Source organism: Lipotes vexillifer, unplaced genomic scaffold (assembly GCF_000442215.2).
Source record: "Lipotes vexillifer unplaced genomic scaffold, Lipotes_vexillifer_v1.1 scaffold208, whole genome shotgun sequence".
In the NCBI taxonomy this organism is placed as follows: Eukaryota; Metazoa; Chordata; class Mammalia; order Artiodactyla; family Lipotidae; genus Lipotes; species Lipotes vexillifer.
The window spans coordinates 901,127-924,107 of NW_006785067.1; the positions used below are offsets into that span (position 1 = coordinate 901,127).

Genomic DNA, 22,981 nt, shown 5'->3' on the forward strand with positions numbered 1-22,981 from the left:
AAAAAAAAAAAAAAAAAAAAAAAAAAGACATTTGTCCAAATAAACTACACAAACTGCCAATACACACATGAAAAAATGCTCAACATAATTAATTAGTAGGGAAAAGTAAATCAAAACCACAATGAGATACCTCTTCTCACCCAATAGGATGATCATTAAAACAAACCAGAAAATAAGTTTTGGCAAGCATTTGGAGTAATTGGAACCCTCATACATTGCTGAAGGGAATGTAAAATGGTATAACCGATAAGGAAAATAATTTGGTGGTTCTAAAAAGTTAAACGTAGAGCTACCATACGACCTAATAATTCCAACCCCAGGTTTAATACCCAAAGAATTGAAAACATATGTTCACACAAAGCTTGTACACAACTGTTCAGAGCAACACTATTCATGACAGCCAAAAGGTGGAAACAACCCAAATATTACATCAACTGATGAGCTGTTAAACAAAAAATAATATATCCATACAATGGAATATTATTTAGCTATAAAAAGGAAAAAATGATACATGCTACATCATGAATAAATCTTGGAAACATGCAAAATGAAAGAAGTCTGATACAAAAGGCCACGTACTGTATGATTCCATTTATATGAAATATAAAGAACTGGCATAGCCATAGAAACAGCAGATTTGCGGTTTTCAGGGCCTGAGGGGAGGGAGGTATGGGAGTGATTGCATCATGAATATGAAGTTTCTCTCTGGGGTGGTAGGAAAGTTCTGGGACTAGACAGTGGTTATGGTTGCACAGCATCGTAAATGTACTTAATGCCATTGAATTGTAACTTTAAAATGGTTAAATGGTAAATTTTATTTTATGTATAGTTTACCACAAATAAAAAAAATCAAAGCAGCTCAATTAGCCACTGTCGACTGAAACTAAATACACGACCTAAAAGTTGAAAATTATATTTTATTTGGCAGACTTCCCAAGGACTTCAGCCTGGGGCACAGCCTCTGCGATAGCTCTAAGTGAGGGACTCCTCTGAAGAGGTGAGGGAGGAGCCAGGATATACAGTTTTTGCAGCGAAAACCAGGTAGTCTGAACATCAAAAGATTACTGTTCATTAAAGAAAACCAGACACCTCAAGTTAATGAATTTAGTGCTTTTCTTTGTATGGGAAGATGCAAGAGTCTGGGCTCATTGAAATCTTTCCTTTGATATGCACTTTAACTATCTAGGGCCAGCATCCTGTTTTGTTTCTGTCCTGGATCCCCTCAGGATGCACAGTCGGGGGCAGCTACAGTGGCTGATGGCCTGATGGCCACAACATCCTTTGTTTACAGATATGGCAGGCCATATCTTTTGTCCACACCAATATAATCATACAACAATATGTCTTTTTAATTTTTTTGGCTGCGCCTTGTAGCTTGCGGGATCTTAGCTCCCTGTTCAGGGATCGAACCTGTGCCCCCTTGCAGTGAAGTGCGGAGTCCTAACCACTGGACCACCGGGGCATTCCCAAGAATATGTCTTTTTTAAATTAAATTTTATATTTTGAGGTAATCGTAGATTCACATGCATTTGTGCCAAATAATACAAAGAGTTCCCATGTACCCTTTACACAGTTTGCTTTTTAAAGACTCGTAGGTCCTTGTTTTTCCTATTTAAAAAATAAAATTAAAATAAAAAAAAAACCCTTCTCTTTGGTGGCTATATAGGATTGTGTAATTGGGAATTCTGCAAATTGGGCTTCCTGCCATGAGCACTGGGTAAAAGTACAATATGTTTTACTTGGTTACTTATCAGCCCATTAAGAGAAAACAACCTTCCAAGTTATTTTATCTTTCATGGGAGACAAAAGGAAACACAAATAAGGATAGATATTAAAATATGGATGATCCATGTACATATTCAAATGTATTTCCATATTTAATTCCTTTGATAAGTGATCTATAATTGTGCATATATATTTTTATTTTTTCTTAAAAAACCCATAGAACAAAGCATGGTCAGGGCTGAAAGAAATTAGGTCACAGATCATTAAGTATGAGAATATAAAACAAATATAGCACTCTTAAGGTAGGGTACATTTACTTCAAGCTATAACTTTTCAAACATCTGACATACCATCTATCTGGGGAGCGTAGAGCATGTTAACCAGATTTTGTATATACTTGTGAAATAAATCGGCAAGTGCTGATAATATGTTTAATTTATTTGTAAGACTACCACAAGCATACGAAAACCTATTCTATTTTTGAAGCACGTGGGAAAAATTTAAAAGATATGGTAAAAGCACCATTCAATTCTTTCTCCTTGTTTTCTTTTGGTTTCCAATTATTTCTCTTCCTTTGCCTGCATTTCACCATTCTCTGCTCTGCTTTCTCAGTCTCCATTGGGATATTTAAATGCCCAACCACAGGCTAAGCACTGACAAAGTATATAAACATTCAACACGTTGTGGGTTCTGCCTAAGTAGGATCATGGAATCAAAACTACAATTAGAAGGGATCTCAGGAATTAGGTGACCTCTATTTTCCTAAAGCAGAAAAAGATTGGGGTGTCAGAGAGAATAAGACAGCCTTAAATGTCACTCACTCTAAGTACATACATTTAAATGCTCATTTAGGATTTAAATATCTGTAATCAAGTAGTGAACTTGATAGTAATATGAATATTGTAGAGTCTTTCTCATTAATTTTGAAAATGATTACTTTCTCCAATATTTTATTTGTTAAAAACAATTTGAATTGCCCTCAAACATATTTATCTTCTTCATTAATGTCTCTGTATCTTTAACAGCTCTGTACTTTCTATAATGGGTTTTTTAAATGTTTTTAAAAAATACATGATCATTTAAAATGCTTAAATACTCCATACACATAAGGTGCCGCCACTGTGATCATTCAGTTTGTACCTAGCTCTGAGGCTTCTCTAAGATACAGAACGATCTCAGGAAAGTCAGGGCACCATCAAGACCTCACTCTCCATAAAGCTCTGTGGACCTGGCTCCTTGGAGCCCTCCTCTGAGCACACACTGAGTAAACCCGAGTGTGCCCTTGAGGAATCTCAGAAGGCAACATCTGGGAAAGGCCTTATTTAGACTAGCTAACTAGAGAGTGTCCTTAAATGATGAGGACACTGAGGCCCAAGCAGTTGAAATACCTTTGCTTAAGATACCACGGCTGGTTTACTGATGCGACCGGGAGGAGAAAACAATTTCCTTGCTCTTATTTGAGTTCCCTGTCTACTGTCCCAGATGAGGAAGCACATGAAGCAATGATGAGTCATCTTCACTATGTATCCATGGATGAAATTACAGCTCATAAAAAGCAGAAAGATTCGAGGCAATAGGACTTCTGCAGTCTTGCAGCTGTGTTTCCACTGGGTAAATCAAAGTCATGGGTAGAGGCTAGAATAGGGACTGGTGAGGGAGCAGAGTCACGTGACAGACTTCCAGCTGGTAAAAGGCTGAGGCCCCTTGGCCAGAAGCCACCCAAGTGTCCCACAGCCTTGCACAAAGCAGCCAGGGTACTCAGTTGCCAGCTTTTCTAAGAAACTAATAATGCTGTTGCCTCTCTGGGACTGAGTCAATTCTCTGGGGCCCACCCAGCCCAAGGTGAAAAGTCCCCACATAAGTGGAAGAAGTGGGCTGGAGGAGAGCTGGCTTTCTTCTTATTTATCTCTGTGTCTCCAGTGCCTTGCATAAAATAGACGCTCAAAATATGGGTATTTGACAAAATTAATGCACAGGAATCTCTCACATTCCTATACGCTAACAACAAAAGGTCAGAAAGAGAACTTAAGGAAACGATCCCATTCACCACTGCAACAAAAAGAATAAAATACCTAGGAATAAACCTACCTAAGGAGGTAAAAGACCTGTACTCAGAAAACTATAAGACACTAATGAAGGAAATCAAAGATGACACAAATGGACAGATATACCACGTTCTTGGATTGGAAGAATCAATATTATGAAAATGACTATTCTACCCAAAGCAATCTACAGATTCAGCACAATCCCTATCCAGTTACCAATGGCATTTTTTACGGAACTAGAACAAAAAAATATTAAAATTTGTATGGAGACACAAAAGACCCTGAATAGCCAAAGCAATCTTGAGGGAAAAAAAAATGGAGGTGGAGGACTCAGACTCCCTGACTTCAGACTATACTACAAAGCTACAGTAATCAAGACAATATGGTACTGGCACAAAAACAGAAATATAGATCAATGGAATAGGAGAGACAGCCCAGAGATAAACCCACACACTTACCGTCAACTAATCTATGTCAAAGGAGGCAAGGATATACAATGGAGAAAAGACAGTCTCTTCAATAAGTGGTGCTGGGAAAACTGGACAGCTACATGTAAAAGAATGAAATTAGAACACTCCCTAACAGCATACACAAAAATAAACTCAAAATGGATTCAAGACCTAAATGTAAGGCCAAACACTATAAAAGTCTTAGAGGAAAACACAGGCAGAACACTCTTTGACATTAATCACAGCAAGATCTTTTTTGACCCACCTCCTAGAGTAATGGAAATAAGAACAAAAATAAACAAATGGGACCTAATGAAACTTAAAAGCTTTTGCACAGAAAAGGAAACTATTAGCAAGATGAAAAGACAACCATCCAAATGGTGGAAAATATTTTCAAACGAATCAATGGACAAAGGGTTAATCTCCAAAATATATAAATAGCTCATACAGTTCAATATTAAAAAAACAAACAACACAATCCAAAATGGGCAGAAGACCTAAGCAGGCATTTCTCCAAAGAAGACATACAGATGGCCAAGAAGCACATGAAAGCTGCTCAACATCACTAGTTATTAGAGAAATGCAAATCAAAACTACAATGAGGTATCACCTCACACCGGTTAGAATAGGTATCATCAGAAAATCTACAAACAACAAACGCTGGAGAGGGTGTGGAGAAATGGGAACCCTCTTGCACTGTTGGTGGGAATGTAAATTGATACAGCCACTATGGAGAACAGTATGGAGGTTCCTTAAAAAACTACAAATAGAACTACCATATGACCCAGCAATCCCACTACTGGGCATATACCCTGAGAAAACCATAATTCAAAAAGAGTCATGTACCAAAATGTTCATTGCAGCTCTATTTACAATAGCCAGGAGATGGAAACAACCTAAGTGTCCATCATCGCATGAATGGATAAAGAAGATGTGGCACATATATACAATGGAATATTACTCAGCCATAAAAAGAAACGAAATTGAGCTATTGGTAATGAGGTGGATGGACCTAGAGTCTGTCATACGGAGTGAAGTAAGTCAGAAAGAGAAAGACAAATGCCATATGCTAATACATATATATGGAATCTAAGAAAAAAAATGTCATGAAGAACCTAGGGGTAAGACAGGAATAAAGACACAGACCTACTAGAGAATAGACTTGAGGATATGGGGAGGGGGAAAGTGTGACAAAGCGAGAGAGAGACATGGACATATATACACTACCAAACGTAAGGTAGATAGCTAGTGGGAAGCAGCCGCATAGCACAGGGATATCAGCTCGGTGCTTTGTGACCACCTAGAGGGGTGGGATAGGGAGGGTGGGAGGGAGGGAGGGAGATGCAAGAGGGAAGAGATATGGGAACATATGTATATGTATAACTGATTCACTTTGTTATAAAGCAGAAACTAACACACCATTGTAAAGCAATTATACTCCAATAATGATGTAAAAAAAAAAAAACTAAAAATAGAATTCCCATATGACCCAGCAATGCCACTACTGGGCATATACCCAGAGAAAACCATAATTCAAAATGACACATGCACCCCAGTGTTCATTGCAGCACTATTTACAACAGCCAGGTCATGGAAGCAACCTAAATGTCCATCAACAGACGAATGGATAAAGGAGATAAAGAAGATGAGGTACATATATACAGTGGAATATTACTCAGCCATAAAAAGGAACGAAATTAGGTCATTTGCAGAGACGTGGATGGATGTAGAGACTGTCATACAGAGTGAACTAAGTCAGAAGGAGAAAAACAAATATCGTATATTAATGCATATATGTGGCACATATATGTGGTACCTAGAAAAATGGTACAGATGAACCTGTTTGCAGGGCAGAAATAGAGACAAGCAGGGAAAGTGGTGGGGGCTGGGGGTGGTGGGATGAACTGGGAGGTTGGGACTGACATGTATACACTAGTATGTATAAAATAGATAAGTAATAAAAACCTGCTGTACAAAAAATAAATAGAATAAAATTTAAAAAAATAGTTATTTGAGTAGAATATCTGATTATAACCAGAACTTTGTCATCAATCTACTTTAGGCAGACTATTTCTCTCCTCTGAGCCTCAATTTCCAAGACTTCAAGTATTAATGTTCATAGTGATTCTGTGGTATTGTTCTGAGATTGAAGTAAGATTCTGCGTGTGAATACCATTTGGGAATTCTAAAGCACTATAACACATAAAGGATAAAAGGTCAGAAAACTGTCTCCACATGGCGATGTCTCAAATGGGCGCAGTGCCAATTTTGTTACTGACATTCTTTATTCCGTAAAATATATGCAGTTGAAGTTGTAAGAATATAGGCCTGTCTATTATAATGTAATACAGTTATTCCTACAAGCGACCTCATGTCTTGTACAAAGTCAAATGTGAAAATAATAGAGCTTACAGTAAAAATAGGTTTGGGGCAGCCTACTCAAAACCTGCACAATTTTTTTGGTCAAAGCACAAATAACACCAATAACAACACAAAAAAATACTAAAAATACTAAGGGCATGTTAAATTCCTAACAAATAAATGTTACACAAAATATGGGTCTTTCATGGAGGGGAGCAAGAAAATGTTGAGGCTGCAAAGTTGTGGCAACAAGGGGAAAATGAACTGAGTTGGGGCCAACCAGGTAATAAATTCTTCCAAGAAATCACGTACATGGAAAAACTAAGCCGAGAGGAAGAATGCGAGGAGAATGGGCACTGTGTACATACTGTGTTAGTCCATGTGCGCTGTGTCCAGCTCTTAATGTAATTGGCATTCAGGTGCTGGTACCTGGTGGCATAAACATTAAGGTGTTGGGGAAAACTGCATTAGAGTGTTAGAGTGACATCATTGCCCCATTTACCAATTATGTATGAGGTAATGTGTTTACAGCAACATGCACCCGAATAGAATACTCTAGTTTTTTCTATGGATTTCAAAAGGACCACTTTCACTCAGAATAGGGGAAAAAGCAGCCTAAAAACATATATTTTTTTACTAGCGTAGGTTCCTGGACTCCACAACAGACTTCCTAGTTTAGTTCATTGGACATACTTTGAGAAACTAAAATCCCTAAGCAGTCTAGAAATGCAAACTAAAGGCAGTCACCCTTAATCTTCATGCTTTTGGTGGTACCAGAGTTTACCGAATGTAAGTTTCCATATTCCCTGGTGTATATAAAATTGTCTTTATCTATTAATCAACCAACATTTATTGAGTACACACTGATAGTCTTCCTGTAGTGATTATAACTGGAGAAATAAGATACACACACACACACAAACACACACACTTAGAAAGTAGGCTATCACTACAAAGGAATATATGACAAGTATCAATTTAATGACACAGATATTAAGGATTACATAATTAGGCAAGAGCTTTATCTGTCCACTAACTTAAGGGGTAGAGAAATGTAAACACAGCAGACTATTTTAAAATAGGAAAATAATCAGAGAATGCAGCAAACATCCTATCACCTTGCGTCTTTGTCAAAACCAACTAAATAAAACCTGAGATAATAAGTTTCTTATTAGTCCTTATCTGATTGCTTTTTCGACTCAACACAAGAACCAAGTGATTTAAATGTTGTTCTGTGGCAGGCCTCACCAATTATGACCAAACATCCATGTGCTTCTCCATATTTCCCAGTGCCCCTTGCAGTGAGGTGGGAGCCATATGGGCTGGTTCCGGTCAATAAATGATAAGCAGAAATGACAATGTGTCACCTCCAGCCAAGGAAGTTAAGAGCAGGTATGCTGTTTCCTACCAACACCTTTCTCTTCTCTTCTGCTGTCATCTTAGAGGGATATGTTCCCAATGGCAGAGTACAAGATGGAGTGGGGTCACCCCACCCACACTGGACTGAGAAATGTGAAAGAAATAAAGTCAGTGTTAAGACACTGATATCTTGGGGTCTTCTGACAGCTAACCGTATTTACCTTGTTATTATTCTTGCATAAAACTTCCGATTCCTAGATACTCTCAAAATACAATAGAATTATAATTTATAAAATTAGAATTAGACTCTAAATGGTGAGAGACTGGCTGCCTTTCTGGTGTGCACATTAATGTTGGATGATTTATTAAGGCACTGAGGATTGAGCTGGCTTCTCATTATTATGGCCAAAAGGGGATGCTCTAGCCTTCTCTAATTCTCAAAGTTCTCTGATGGTCTAGGTATTTCATTACTTTCAATCTCTTCCTGGAGAAAGGAATCACAGAAAAACATTCTTAAAAGCACTGTTAGAGGTGAATGTGGGAAATAGTTATAAAAAACTGAGGTCTAAGCTAACCAGTTTAGTCCCTGCAGGAAATTCCTTACAACACAATGTCTCAGTTACTCTCAGGTAGGCTATCCTTGAATGTACTTCTCAGGAAATTCACAAAATATTCTTGTGCAGCAGAAGGAAATCCTGTCCTGGACATCTGTGTAATGTGTTTGAGTCCAATTTTGAAATTTGTCTACCACAGGGAAACAGTAAAGCCTATTGTGCAAGTACATGTCTCCAGGTCAGCACTTCAAAAAGTACTGGTGAAACAGCACATTATAAGGATCATACACCATGATCAAGTGGGGTTTATCCCAGGAATGCAAGGATCCTTCAATATATGCAAATCAAACAATGTGATACACCATATTAAAAAACTGAAGGATAAAAACCATATGATAATCTCAATAGATGTAGAAAAAGCTTTTGACAAAATTCAACACCCATTTATGATAAAATCTCTCCAGAAAGTAGGCATAGAGGGAACCTACCTCAACATAATAAACGCCATATATGACAAACCCACAGCCAACATCATTCTCAATGGTGAAAAACTGAAACCATTTCCACTAAGATCAGGATAAAGGCAAGGTTGCCCACTCTCACCACTATTATTCAACATAGTTTTGGAAGTTTTAGCTACAGCAATCAGAGAAGAAAAGGAAATAAAAGGAATCCAAATCAGAAAAGAAGTAAAGATGTCACTGTTTGCAGATGACATGATACTATACAAAGAGAATCCTATAGATGCTACCAGAAAACTACTAGAGCTAATCAATGAATCTGGTAAAGTAGCAGGATACAAAATTAATGCACAGAAATCTCTTGCGTTCCTATACACTAATGATGAAAACTCTGAAAGAAAAATTAAGGAAACACTCCCATTTACCATTGCAACAAAAAGAATCAAATACCTAGGAATAAACCTATCTAAGGAGACAAAAGAGCTGTATGTAGAAAACTATAGGACACTGACTGATGAAAGAAAGTAAAGATGACACAAACAGATGGAGAGATACACCATGTTCTTGGACTGGAAGAATCAACAATGTGAAAATGACTATACTACCCAAAGCAATCTACAGATTCAGTGCAATCTCTTTCAAACTACCAATGGCATTTTTCACAGAACTAGAACAAAAAAAATTCAAAATTTGTATGGAAAAACAAAAGACCCCAAATAGCCAAAGCAATCTTGATAAAGAAAAACGGAGCTGGAGGAATCATGCTCCCTGACTTCAGACTATGCTACAAAGCTACAGTAATAAAGACAGTAGGGCACTGGCATAAAAACAGAAATACAGATCAATGGAACAGGATAGAAAGCCCAGAGATTAAACCCATGCACATATGGTCACCTTATCTTTGAGAAAGGAGGCAAGAATACACAAGGGAGAAAAGACAGCCTCTTCAATAAGTGGTGCTGGGAAAACTGGACAGCTACATGTAAAAGAATGAAGTTAGAACACTCCCTAACAGCATACACAAAAATAAACTCAAAATGGATTAAAGACCTAAATGTAAGGCCAGACACTATAAAACTCTTAGATGAAAACATACGCAGAAACACTCTATGACATAAATCACAGCAAGATCCTTTTTGACCACCTCCTAGAGAAATGGAAATAAAAACAAAAATAAACAAATGGGACCCAATGAAGCTTAAAAGCTTTTGCACAGCAAAGGAAACCATAAACAGGATGAAAAGACAACCCTCAGAATGGGAGAAAAATTTGCAAATTAAGCAACTGACAAAGGATTAATCTCCAAAATATATAAGCAGCTCATGCAGTTCAATTATCAAAAAAACAAACAACCCAATCCAAAAATGGGCAGAAGATCTAAATAGACATTTCTCCAAAGAAGATATACAGATTGCCAACAAACACGTGAAAGGATGCTCAACATCACTAATCATTAGAGAAATGCAAGTCAAAACTACAATGAGGTATCACCTCACACCAGTCAGAATGGCCATCATCAAAAAATCTACAAACAATAAATGCTGGAGAGGGTGTGCAGAAAAGGGAAGCCTCTTGCACTGTTGGTGCGAATGTAAATTGATACAGCCACTATGGAGAACAGTATGGAGGTTCCTTAAAAAACTACAAATAGAACTACCATATGACCCAGCAATCCCACTACTGGGCATATAAACTGAGAAAACCATAAGTCAAAAAGAGTCATGTACCAAAATGTTCATTGCAGCACTATTTACAACCACCAGGTCATGGAAGCAACCTAAGTGTCCATCGACAGATGAATAAAGAAGATGTGGCACATATATGCAATGGAATATTACTCAGCCATAAAAAGAAATGAATTTGAGTTATTTGTAGTGAGTTGGATGGACCTAGGGTCTGTCATAGAGAGTGAAGTAAGTCAGAAAGAGAAAAACAAATACTGTATGCTAACACATATATATATATATGGAATCTAAAAAAAAAAAAAAAGTTTCTGAAGAACCTAGGGGCAGGACAGGAATAAAGATGCAGACACAGAGAATGTACTTGAGGACACGGGGAGGGGGAAGGGGAAGCTGGGACTAAGTGAGAGAGTGGCACTGACATATACACACACTACCCAATGTAAAATAAACAGCTAACGGGAAGCAGCCACATAGCACAGGGAGATCAGCTTGGTGCTTTGTGACCCCCTAGAGGGGTGGGAGAGGGAGGGTGGGAGGGAGAGGCAAGAGGGAGGGGATATGGGGATGTACGAATATGTATAGCTGATTCACTTTGTTATACAGCAGAAACTAACACAACATTGTAAAACAATTATACTTAAATAAAGATGTTAAAATAGACATGTACTGGTAAAATGCTGATTCCAACGTGATTTACATACCAGCATCTCAACTGAATATATTATATAACCACACTATTTTTTTAAACTCAGCAAGCCATGATGCTAAAGAAATAAATGTATATAATAAGGTTAATTTTTATATAACTGCTGAATTAATAACATGAATATATAGTCATACACATTTTCTCCTTGGATAAATTATCTTACTTATGCCTAATTTGTAAATAGACTCTATATCATGCTCTAGGCCAAAGGTCAGCAAACTGTCCTATGGGCCAAATGTCACCCAACACCAGTTTTTGTAAAAAAAGTTTTATTGGAACACAGCCATGTCCTTTAGTTTACTATTGTCTATGGCCACTTTTGTACTACAATGGCAGAGTTAAGTAACCACTAAGGAGACTGTGGGAGTTAAGTAATCACTAAGGAGTCTCTGAGGCCTACAAAGTCTAAAAAGTATACATCATCTCACAGAAAAAAGGTTGCTGACCTCTGCTACAAATAAAATTGGAATAACCTTTTAAAATATGTATATTATAATTTGCATATGCAAAGATACATATTTACAAATAGTTTAGATCTTCAAAAGTCTGTACCATCCTAATGTCCTATACTTAAACAAATAGAAGGTAAGAAATAGGGTAAGATTCTGGCAGATGAAACAAATGTTATTCTGACTTTGCATTGTTTTTAATCTTTGATGCATTAAAGCACAATTGTCCATTTCTGCATTTCTATTATTAGAATGATGTCTGTCTTCTCAAACTATTTTAGTTTCTTCGAGAAGATCATAATCTCTATTTGATCAGGACACAAAAGCTATAAAATTAACATTCATTTCACACTTAATTAAAGAAGAAGCTCTAACCATGCCTGTGACAAGATCCCCCTATGGCCACAGATTTAAATTTATTGAGCACCTACTATGTGAGCTGAGCACTTACATAACGGTTCCATAATTTAGTGTTCCCCACATTTCCAGGTGGCATTATCCCCACTTTACAGATGAGGCTCACAATGGCTTAGTGATGCCCAAGGTCATAAAATCACTTAGTTATGGAATCCAGGTTTGGACCTAGTTCTCCTGAAACCAAGCCAGGGTACTTTCTATTCCACCCCTTGTATTCAGCACTTCTAGTATATTAAACTCTTACTTTTTAGGAAAAGTAAGAAAGCCAAATAAGGGAAAACAAGTTTTGAAAAGATTAGTATCTTATTATGTCTGAACCAGACTAAATGTTTAATGGAAAAAATTCCTCAGATATGATTTCTTAGTGGATAGCATTTAAAGCTTTAGAATGTGTTGGATTTGAGAGGTTTTAAACTGTTCTAGACTGATTCCAAACTGACACAAGTTTATCACCCCAAGTGCTTCCATCTCTTTTTTGCTTTTAGGGAGCCAATTCTATCCAGGCAAAGGAACCCAGCTGCTAGGTGACACTCCTTGAAAACTTCAAAGAAAATCCCCATCTGCTATAACCAGTCATCATACAGACAGATTTTACTATTATGATTTTTCCTGTGATTCAGAATAAAAGTGAAAAGGCCTGTGAGGGAATAAACATACCACTTTCCAAAAATGCAGAGTATTGGAAAAAGAGCTTTGCCATCTCTCTGGGAGGGTTAAGCCTCCAAGACCCTAGGAGGAGATATGCAAGACTAGGCTCTGAGGACTGCTCCTCCTGGATGTGGCCTCAGGGTCCTTCCTCTGTAACCAGGACCCTGGTCTCTGAACTGGCCTGGGCAGCTGATGGGTCAACTCTCTTTCAGTCTGTGAGCAAGCCCTTTCTTAATTGACTATCTAATTCACAAAACAGTCCCTTCAATACCCCCCAGCTTCCCTATCCCTGCCTAAGAATGATAGTTTCTAGTGTGTTTATGGTGGCGGGGGGCGGGAAACATGAAAAGTTTATGCCATGACTCAGGAAAAATTATTTTAGATTAATAGAAATAAACACTAACATGATGGTATAAGCTCCTGACCATGAGTAGCTATGTTCAACTATCTGTAAGGCATCATTAATGTTCATCTTTCCCATAAAGAAATTGTGTTTATTTGAAAACAAGGATATCTGTTTCTATTTCTGTTGGCACATTGGTTTCCTTTCAGAACTGAAAATGTGCTCAGTGTTCATGGATATTTTTTGAGTCCCAAGGAGAAAATTTTTCAATATACCATACAAAGCAGGTAAAATGTGTTGAGCATTTACTCTGGACCAATCATTATAAAAGACGTCAAAAACCTCACTTAATGTTCAAAAAAACCCTATTAGTTTGGCAGTTAGTTTTACCAGTGAGGACACTGAAGTCAGTCACTGAAATAGTCCTTACTAGAGATACTGAATTCAGGAGGTCTAACGCCAGAGCCTTTCTGTTAAGTACCACCTAATAGTGTCTCCCTGTTGTATGTTGTTCCTACCTTTATGGAGTTATTGTGACTTAATTTATGTTTGGCGATACATTTAAAATTAATCTTCCTTAATTTATCAAGAGTATAAGCCTACTTGTAATTACCAATTTAATTTTGTAAGATAACCTCACATTATCAAATTGCATCATAAACGTTAACTAGTACTACTGTAAAGACATCTTGCAATTAGGCACCTCTCTGGAGTAACAGTCTCAGATGACTGGACTGAGAAAGGTTAATAACCTTTTTATTTTAGGATATTAGAATCATCTGGAAAAGGTGACTGCTAAGTAGACATTTATTTACATCCAATGCTATTGTTGAAAGGCTTAGGTCAGTGTTTGTCAAACACATAAGAGATCAGCCCTTCTCCATTCTTCACACAAAGGCTCTAAAACTAGAGCCAAGACCAATCTTGGGCAGGAACACACTCACTAGTCCTCCTCCCAACTTCCACCCAAGCAAAGATCTCTCCAACCAAAGCCAATCATGGCCAGTGGTGCAAGAGACATGAACATGGGGGTGTTGGGTTGCTAGACAGCCAGTTAAATTTGAATTTCAGGTAAGCAATGAATAATCATTTAGAATAAGTCTGTCGTGTTCACTATTCCCCCAGCCCCTAAATCTGACAACCTGAGGAAGGTGGAAGAGAAGCACTTACTATATGTTTTATATTTTTAACTTTGGCTCACCTCTAAATTGAGGCTTCACTGTAGGAGAGTAAAAATGCTGGTGGGTTTTGTTCTTTAAAATTTTTGTGGCCAACCCTGCTTAGCATTTGGTGCCCAAGAGGAAATCTGGATTTGTTTGCTAGTTCCTCCTCTTCCATGCGTGAAGTCTGACAGCCGGATTGGAAAACAATGCTGAGGCTAAGGACAAGTGTGTGTTGGGAGTGGGGAGGTACAATATCATCTTCCTCTTTCCTGGCTTCCATTTCCCTCCAGAGCCTAATGTCAGCTGGGGAAAAGCAGTGATAAGAAATGTAAGTGGCCTGACAAGAAATGTAAGTGGCCTGAGGTGACCTCAAGACTTGTGACTGTGGAAGCCAGGTGCTCCCTGAGTCTCCTGAACTTCCACTGTGCTTCGGGACTCATACTGAATCTCCTATTGAGAATTGCCCAGTCTAAAAATTTAGTGATCCGCTGACTGACTTTGACCATTTAAATAAGCCACCATTTAAAATCTAGCAGTAGGACTGGTTCTTAAGTTCTTGCTGGTGAATCAGACATCCATCGGGATATCAGGAGCCCAAGAGCAAGACTGAAGTCAAGATTTAAGGGAAGTAGTCACATAAAAGAAAAAAAATGTGCCAATTATTCAACTATTTTATACGGTTAGGTAATTTTTTTTTTTTTTTTTTCCAAGCAGATATGAAGCCTGAAAGGGATTCAGGGTAAGGTTTTCCTAGCTAATTCGCATCTCTGCTCTGATGAAGAATGTAAGAGTTAAAACCTACTGGACTGGATGAACTAGTGATGGGATACCAGGCCCTAGAGTTGGACGGACATGGGTTCCAGGCTCAGCATCACCCTTGCTTCTTCCAGCAGATTGGCTGAGCTGGGGTCTGAACAACGCCAATCTGGCTGCAGGCCTGTGCCTCTAACACGGTATAGAGTCTGCCTTGTATGGGATTTGGTAAATGTTAGTTCTTTTACTCCTACTGTGCTACAATAGTCAGTGGATATTTTCTTTTCTTTTAGCTCTCCAGCATCCACACTCTTCCTAGCTGGGGAAAGGGGTGGAATTTCAGGATACAGAGGAGTGAAGGAGTACAGAACAGTCCTTCATCCTGCCTCCTGGTCCAGGGAAGGTGAACATGTGACCTCTGGATGGCCAACCTGATGTTCCTGCACATTAAAGATTACTCTCAGAATTTCTGGTTGAGTTTTAAGTCCAGTGGATTGGTGGTGGTTGTCTGGGGGTGGTGATTCCATCGGCTGCATTGTCCTACACAGATATTTCTGCAGCAGAGATTTGACTATGCCTTCCTCTTTCTCTTCCTATCTGAGGTCTCCTCAACTTCTCCTAAAATATTTTTTTGTTGCTTCCATTACCAGAGTTGCTTTCTGTTGTTTGCAACTGACTTAGAAGCAGTAAGGGAATTGTGATTTTTTTATGACTTACATATGGTTGAAACACCCAGACAAGGAAAGCTGAGCAGTGGAAGAATGATATTCAAATAATCATTAACAGGTACCACAGGAATTAAGGTGACTAAATGGAAGAAAAGACAGCACCTATTGTTCAACCTAAGAATTAATATTAATTTTGTTTGATTGGAAGTTTAATGGTGGGTTATGGCTGATATAAATCCAACCTCAGCACCATATGAGCTTCTGTGGTTCAGTACACAGAGCCAGGACCTCCTAGGTGGGTAGTTATGGTTCTTTGTGTGCACACAGTGGTGTTCTTGAAGGGGTTACTGTTCCTGGCATGAAGTGAAATGTGCTTTTCTTTTTTTATAAATTAATTAATTTATTTTAAAATAAAGACACAGAGGTAGAGAATGAAATGTGCTTTACTATGTTCCTCTTCCTTACTGGCTTGTTATCACTTACAAAAGTACAGTTTTCATCTCTATCCTCTGGGCAATGAGGTGAGACATGCATTATGTATCCTAATATAAGGAAATAAAAATATTATAAAGACTGAGAATGATCGGCTAGCCCATCTCTTGCTGAGGGTAACTGGACAGAGTGGGTCTACCTTTTCTGGTTATAACACCATCCTTGGCAAATGGTAGGGATTTATGACAGGAAGAAACTTCAGGTACTTCTTTTGCCTCACACCTCCATGGCTGATCTGGTGCCCAAGTGGTATGCATGGCAAATAGATGCAACAGGAAGGAGGAATAAAACTCAGGTAAATAGAGCTCTTATTAATTCCCAGGTATTTTGCTTAAATCATATAATTTATTCTTTACAACTCTATGAGGAAAGTTTTATCATTTTTTTTCCATTTTATAGATTAAACCTCATATATCTAAATTTGAGGATCAAAAAGGTAACATGACTTTTGCCCAAGGTCACAGAGCCCATCTGTAGCAGAGCTAAGATTTTCCAGCTAAGAGCCAATGTTCTTACCGCTGCTGCCTGCTGATTGAGTGAAAGAAGACATTCGGAAGGTGACCCAGACTCAAATACCACCTTCTTAGGTGATTCCACCCAACTGTGTTATCTTCCTGTTGCCAACAATTTTAGCTTTCACTCTCTGTAAAATATACATCTTGTTCCATTTTACATAATTCTTGCATCCCAAGATTTATAAGCTCCATCCTTCAAGGAGCTACTTTTTTGTAACTCCCTTCACTATATTGAGCAATATATGTACATCAATAAATATTCACTATCAATCCTAATTGTGAATTTATTATAGCAAGACAAAATACATAAGGTATAGTCAAACCTTGCAACGAGGCATTAAAGCTAAAGAAATACACTGCCCTCATCAACTTTTTAGAGTTGCCTTTTCAGTAATGGGGATAATTAATCTACAATTTCACAATTTTTTCTATGCTCCATCTCTTTTTCTTAGCCAGACCCTGACTGGTTTTGTGGCCACAGATCACTTTAGGGCTAACTGGCCTAGTAGGTGATGAAGGGCCAACGTTTAACCTGGTTTCAGATAAGAAACACCTGGAGTGTTAACAAAACTAAACAAATAGGACTTAATGAAACTTAAAAGCTTTTGCACAGCAAAGGAAAGCATAAACAAGATGAAAAGACAGCCCTCAGAATGGGAGAAAATATTTGCAAATGAAGCAACTGACAAAGGATTAATCTCCAAAATTTACAAGCAGCTCATGCAGCTCAATATCAAAAAAATAAACAACCTAATCCAAAAATGGGCAGAAGACCTAAATAGACATTTCTCCAAAGAAGATATACAGATTGCCAACAAACACATGAAATGATGCTCAACATCACTAATCATTAGAAAAATGCAAATCAAAACTACAATGAGGTATCACCTCACACCAGTCAGAATGGCCATCATCAAAAAATCTACAAACAATAAATGCTGGACAGGGTGTGCAGAAAAGGGAAGCCTCTTGCACTGTTGGTGGGAATGTAAATTGATACCGCCACTATGGAGAACAGTATGGAGGTTCCTTAAAAAACTAAAAATAGAACTACCACATGACCCAGGAATCCCACTACTGGGCATATACCCTGAGAAAACCATAATTCAAAAAGAATCATGTACCACAATGTTCACTGCAGCTCTATTTACAATAGCCAGGTCATGGAAGCAACCTAGTGCCCAACGACAGATGAATGGATAAAGAAGATGTGGTGTATATATATAATGGAATATTACTCAGCCATAAAAAGAAACGAAATTGAGTTATTTGTAGTGAGGTGGATGGACCTAGAGTCTGTCATACAGAGGGAAGTCAGAAAGAGAAAAACAAATACCATATGCTAACACATATATATATAGAATCTAAAAAAAAGAGGTTCTGAAGAACCTAGGGGCAGGATAGGAATAAAGACGCAGACGTATAGAATGGACTTGAGGACACGAGGAGGGGGAAGGGTAAGCTGGGACGAAGTGAGAGAGTGGCATAGACATATATACACTACCAAATGTAAAATAGATAGCTAGTGGGAAGCAGCTGCATAGCACAGGGAGATCAGCTTGGTGCTTTGTGACCACCTAGAGGGGTAGGATAGGGAGGGTGGGAGGGAGACACAAGAGGGAGGAGATATGGGGATATATGTATATGTATAGCTGATTTACTTGTTATACAGCAGAAACTAACACACCATTGTAAAGCAATTATACTCCAATAAAGATGTTTAAAAAAATAAAAAGTTAAAAAAAAGGAAAGAAAAACCTGGGGAGTTTTTTTAAATGTACAGATACTTGGATTCCTTTCCCCAAATATTCTGACTTAATTGCCTGGGGTGGGGCCAGTCATCATGTGATTTTAAAACTCCCTAGCTGCCTGGTTTGAGAACCACTGGCCAAACTGAAAGAACATTCCGGTAAAAATAAAGACCTGTGTTTTCTCGTTACCTAGTTCTTTGGGACAGCAAGCAAAGTTGATAGGGGAGGAAAAATAACAAGGAGGAAAGTGGCAGGACTGTGCAACCTGGCATGTCATTGGAATGTGGCAAACTATTCAAATATATTTGCACAGTTGAAAATTTTTGTGTACCTATTGACAAAATGTTTTAAACAACTGTTTCTCTCCTGATGCTCAAGTTTAAAGGCCCCTAACAACTTTGAAAATATGGGAGTATTGGCAAAGCATTGTAAAAAATGACCCTCAGCTCTGGAATTTGCTCCTTCTAACAGGCTGCTCTCTTTAGCAGTCAGCCAAACCCCAAATTTGGCAGCTTTTGGAACATGGTGCAAAATAGATTCTTTTTAAAACTGAGAGTCACTGAAGATTTATTTTGCTGGAAAGATACCACTTCCTTTCACTGTTGTGGCTTCTGCCGTTGCGGAGCACAGGCTCCGGACGCGCAGGCTCAGCGGCCATGGCTCACAGGCCTAGTCGCTCCGCGGCATGTGGGATCTTCCCGGACCGGGGCACGAACCCATGTCCCCTGCATCGGCAGGCGGACTCTCAACCACTGAGCCACCAGGGAAGCCCAAGATACCACTTTTAAAAATAACAAACAATTATTGCTACTGCACCAAGTAGAATCAGGGATCTGCAAGGGTGCCTAGGAAATCAAGTGCCACCCATCTTTCCTCAATCTACTGATGAAGAAATGGAGGTTCAAAAGGATGAAATGATTTCAAGTCATACAACCAACCGGTAGGCCTGGGCACATCCTGATCTGATTCACAGGCCAGTTCTCATGTCTGTCCTACCACAGCCAGAGTCCTCTGAGAATGGCATAGAGATGACTTCTTCTGTGATTCATAGTTATTCAGAAAGGCGATGCTTTTGCAAATGCTTATATACAGTCTTTTTTGTAACTATAGCAAACAGCATGTACATTACACTGTGATTTTTGGTGTGCAACATCCTTTTTATAGTCTCAAGTATAAAATCTGGCAGTATTACTTTCTTGACTCTGACAAAGTTTCTAATTCATTTAGAAGGACATATGTGAACCCATGCATCAAACGCAAATCTAAGAGCTTTAAAATCTACAGCAAACCATTATAAAAAGGCTGGGTCTTTCTCCACATTTCCTGTCTACTCACACCATTTCCCACTATATTTTACTGTGACCCAGAGAAAGCATAAGAGCTAGAGATAAGGGTGAAAATGATTCCCAGAAAGGCAGGAAAAATTCTAACACTTATTAAGCTCTGTTAAGTTCTAGGCAAGGAGTTAGGCCCAAATTTACTACAGTGATAACAGACTCATTTTCTTAAAAATATATTACTACATTTAATGAGGCAGAGAACTTATTGTGTCTGAGCTCTTCCCACTTCCCCACATTCCACACATTCTTCCACTTCCTTTCACCCAGGCTGAGAATACCGCTGAGACACACAGGGTCAGAGCACTATTCCCAGAGTTCACTCCTTCTCATAAAATAGACTGTGTTCTTTTCTCCCTTCTGCAGAAAATTTCCCTTCCTTCCACAACACCCAATCCATGTTGGCCATTTAGTAAAATGTACTACTTAGGAGAGAAGTTGTTATTGTTTATGAAGGTTATTTTCCTGAATTTTATACCAAGGATAAAATGGTGAATAAAGAGATCGGAAAGACCCCAGGTCTTCCTGCTGGCCAGCCTCTGGGCTTTCCCCAGGCCCAAGTCAGCTCTCTGGCACTTCCTGCTTGACAGCAGGCCCAGAAGCCTGTTTCCCTTTCCCCGAAGAGGCCACCACCACCCACTCTACCCTGGACAACCTCTTTTCCAAGAATGGCTGTGGAGAGGACATGATGTCCTGCTCCCCGGCTTACTGAGCAACAAGCTCTCTTTTCTGGTTTGTTTTGCTGTTAAGTCATGAGAGAGAAACAGGAGATAACAAAAATATGGAAAATACAATGGTTCTAGCACCTTTCTCTTCTTTTCAGTCATGGTCTCCTGTTTGTATTTCTGATTCCACTGATGCCTTTTTCACTTCTTTCTGAGAGTAGGAAGCAACATAACCTCCTTTCTCCATGATGTCTCTTCTCAGGTTTGTTGACTCTTTACTGCAGAGCTTAGAGAGAGCTTAGGGATTACAGGGACCAATACTTAGAAGAAAAAAATTTTACCAAGTAAATTTGAGAGGAATGCTTTGCTTCCTTTGCCTCATTTCTCTAGAAACTAATGCAAGATCAGTGTGAGCTTCTGGAATTTAGCAGTTTAAGCTCTGATAGCACCTCCTCAGTGAAGCCAGGCTGAGTTAAGAGCACCCTTTGAGCTCTCAGATTCCCACACAGTTCTTATTCCTGTACCTATTGCAGTGCTATGATTGCTTGTTTTCTTTCTGTCTTTCCCCATCCTAGACTGGGTTTCCCTTGAAGGAAGGGACTGTGATCTTCTCTATTCACCTCATATCTCTGGGGGCTGGCAGACTGCCTGGCACATAGTAGGTATTTAGTAAGTGGTTGTCAGAAGAACGAAATGATTCTCAGAAGAAGAAAGGCAGGAGGCAGTCTTTCTCTAGCAGAAGATAAATAGTTGTTTGAAGAATGGACAAATGGACTTCAAAGCTGGGCTTGAGTCTCAGTGATGTTTCTGAGAAACTGTCTTGCCCCAAGATGAAGAATTATTTGATAAAAGAGGGTATAGGGCACTTTTAGAATCCCATATTGGTCTTTGTTCACTTATCCCAACTGCCTCCCAGTGTGCACTGGTGACAAGAAAATGTGTAAGAAATTGGAATAGGATGGATCAAACAGGAATGTGGACTCTATGAAAAACTCTCTTTTGAGCGACTTTGATCAAGTTACCAACACTCTCTGGGCCTCAGTTGACATCCGTATCACGAAGTGAGTAGGTCAGATGACATAAAAGTTTCCATACAGCATTAACCTTTTATGATTCTAAATGATTCAGAGCCGTGTACTACAATGCATTTTCAATCTTTCTCTCCTTCACCTCATCAAAAAAAAAAAAAAAAAGTGACTTCTACCATTGTCAACAATATACTTGGAGAGGAAGAAAAAACTCTAAATTATGGTCACAGGATCAATGAGCTGAAACACAAGGTTAAAATGTTTCATATCCACAGAGCAATTTTTCACACTGGTGTCAAACAAAAATTTCTAGTTGATGTTTACACTAGGACTTGACGAAAAATTCCAGACATAAAACTTCTGGAACTTAGACTTGAACTCAGAGGACCTCCTACCTCTGAATAAATTTTACAGCTAAAATCTATTGGGATGTTTTTCTTTAACAAGTATTCATCTTTCAACAATTATGTAAATTTTCTTATTAAGACTATTCAGGTATGGTAAAACTCTGGCTATCTGGAACTGCCATTCTAGGTATGGCAGATAGCTAAAGACTTCTTTAAGTTCGATTATCTTTTAATGATTTTTGGAGAAAAGTAATTTTGAAAGACGATACATTTCCTTGACTTCTGAATGTAATGCACCGAATGTAATTCAATCCTTTCCTCAATATGAACACCAGCTATTATAACACAGTAATGTCCTCAGGCCCCAGTGAAAGCCTCTAAGCCTTAGACTTTTTTCTTTCGATGGTGATTCAGGATCCACCTGAGCTGTCATTTCTCACTGCAATCACCTCCCTGCCAGCTTGGCCATTTGTGGTCATCTCTCCTTGATATCTAATTTGCTGATTAAAGCCACGGACACATATCTTAATTCATCTTTGCATACGGAAGTAGCATAGTTTCTGCTACTTAAGGTGCTACTATGTTAGAATAATGCATGAATTAAGATAGTAGGCTTAAAACTTTTTTTAAAAACAAGCTTGCTAAAACTAAGTGTGAAATAGTAACATATGCTGAGTAAAGGCTTGAGGGGCTTGGTTTAATATATAGACTTACAACAGTTTCTGTACACTTTCTAATCCTCAACTATATTTCAGACTAGAATGACCTATGATTGAGTTCCTGATTTTTCATGAGAGATGAAAAATAACAGTGGTAGGTAAATAAAAAAACATACAAAATGACTGCAACAAACCTTGGCCAATTACATAAAATTTAGTGTTACCAAATCATTTTTCTATTTCTAGGTACATTTGACCTACTCCAAACAGAAAACTGAGGAATGGGCTGGCATTCTTATATTTTTAGGGAGTTGCTTGATTGGGTACCTTATCACAGTCACCAGCTATGTGATTTTGGACAAATTATTTAACCTCTTTTGTTTTCTTACCTGAAAATAGTA

The 22,981-nt window shown here is 38.5% G+C and overlaps 1 protein-coding gene across 2 annotated transcripts in view; it reads right to left on the reverse strand.

Annotated features, from left to right (window-relative positions):
- Window positions 1-22,981, reverse strand: part of ITGA1 (integrin subunit alpha 1) — a 175,360-nt gene that overhangs the window by 133,732 nt on the left and 18,647 nt on the right. The window contains exon 2 of one of the 2 annotated variants that reach the window (XM_007457201.1): window positions 7,718-7,720. The exons of the other annotated variant lie outside the window; for it this stretch is intronic. Coding sequence (XP_007457263.1) covers window positions 7,718-7,720 — 3 coding nt within the window. The remainder of the gene's footprint in view (window positions 1-7,717; window positions 7,721-22,981) is intronic. 2 annotated transcript variants of the gene reach the window in all.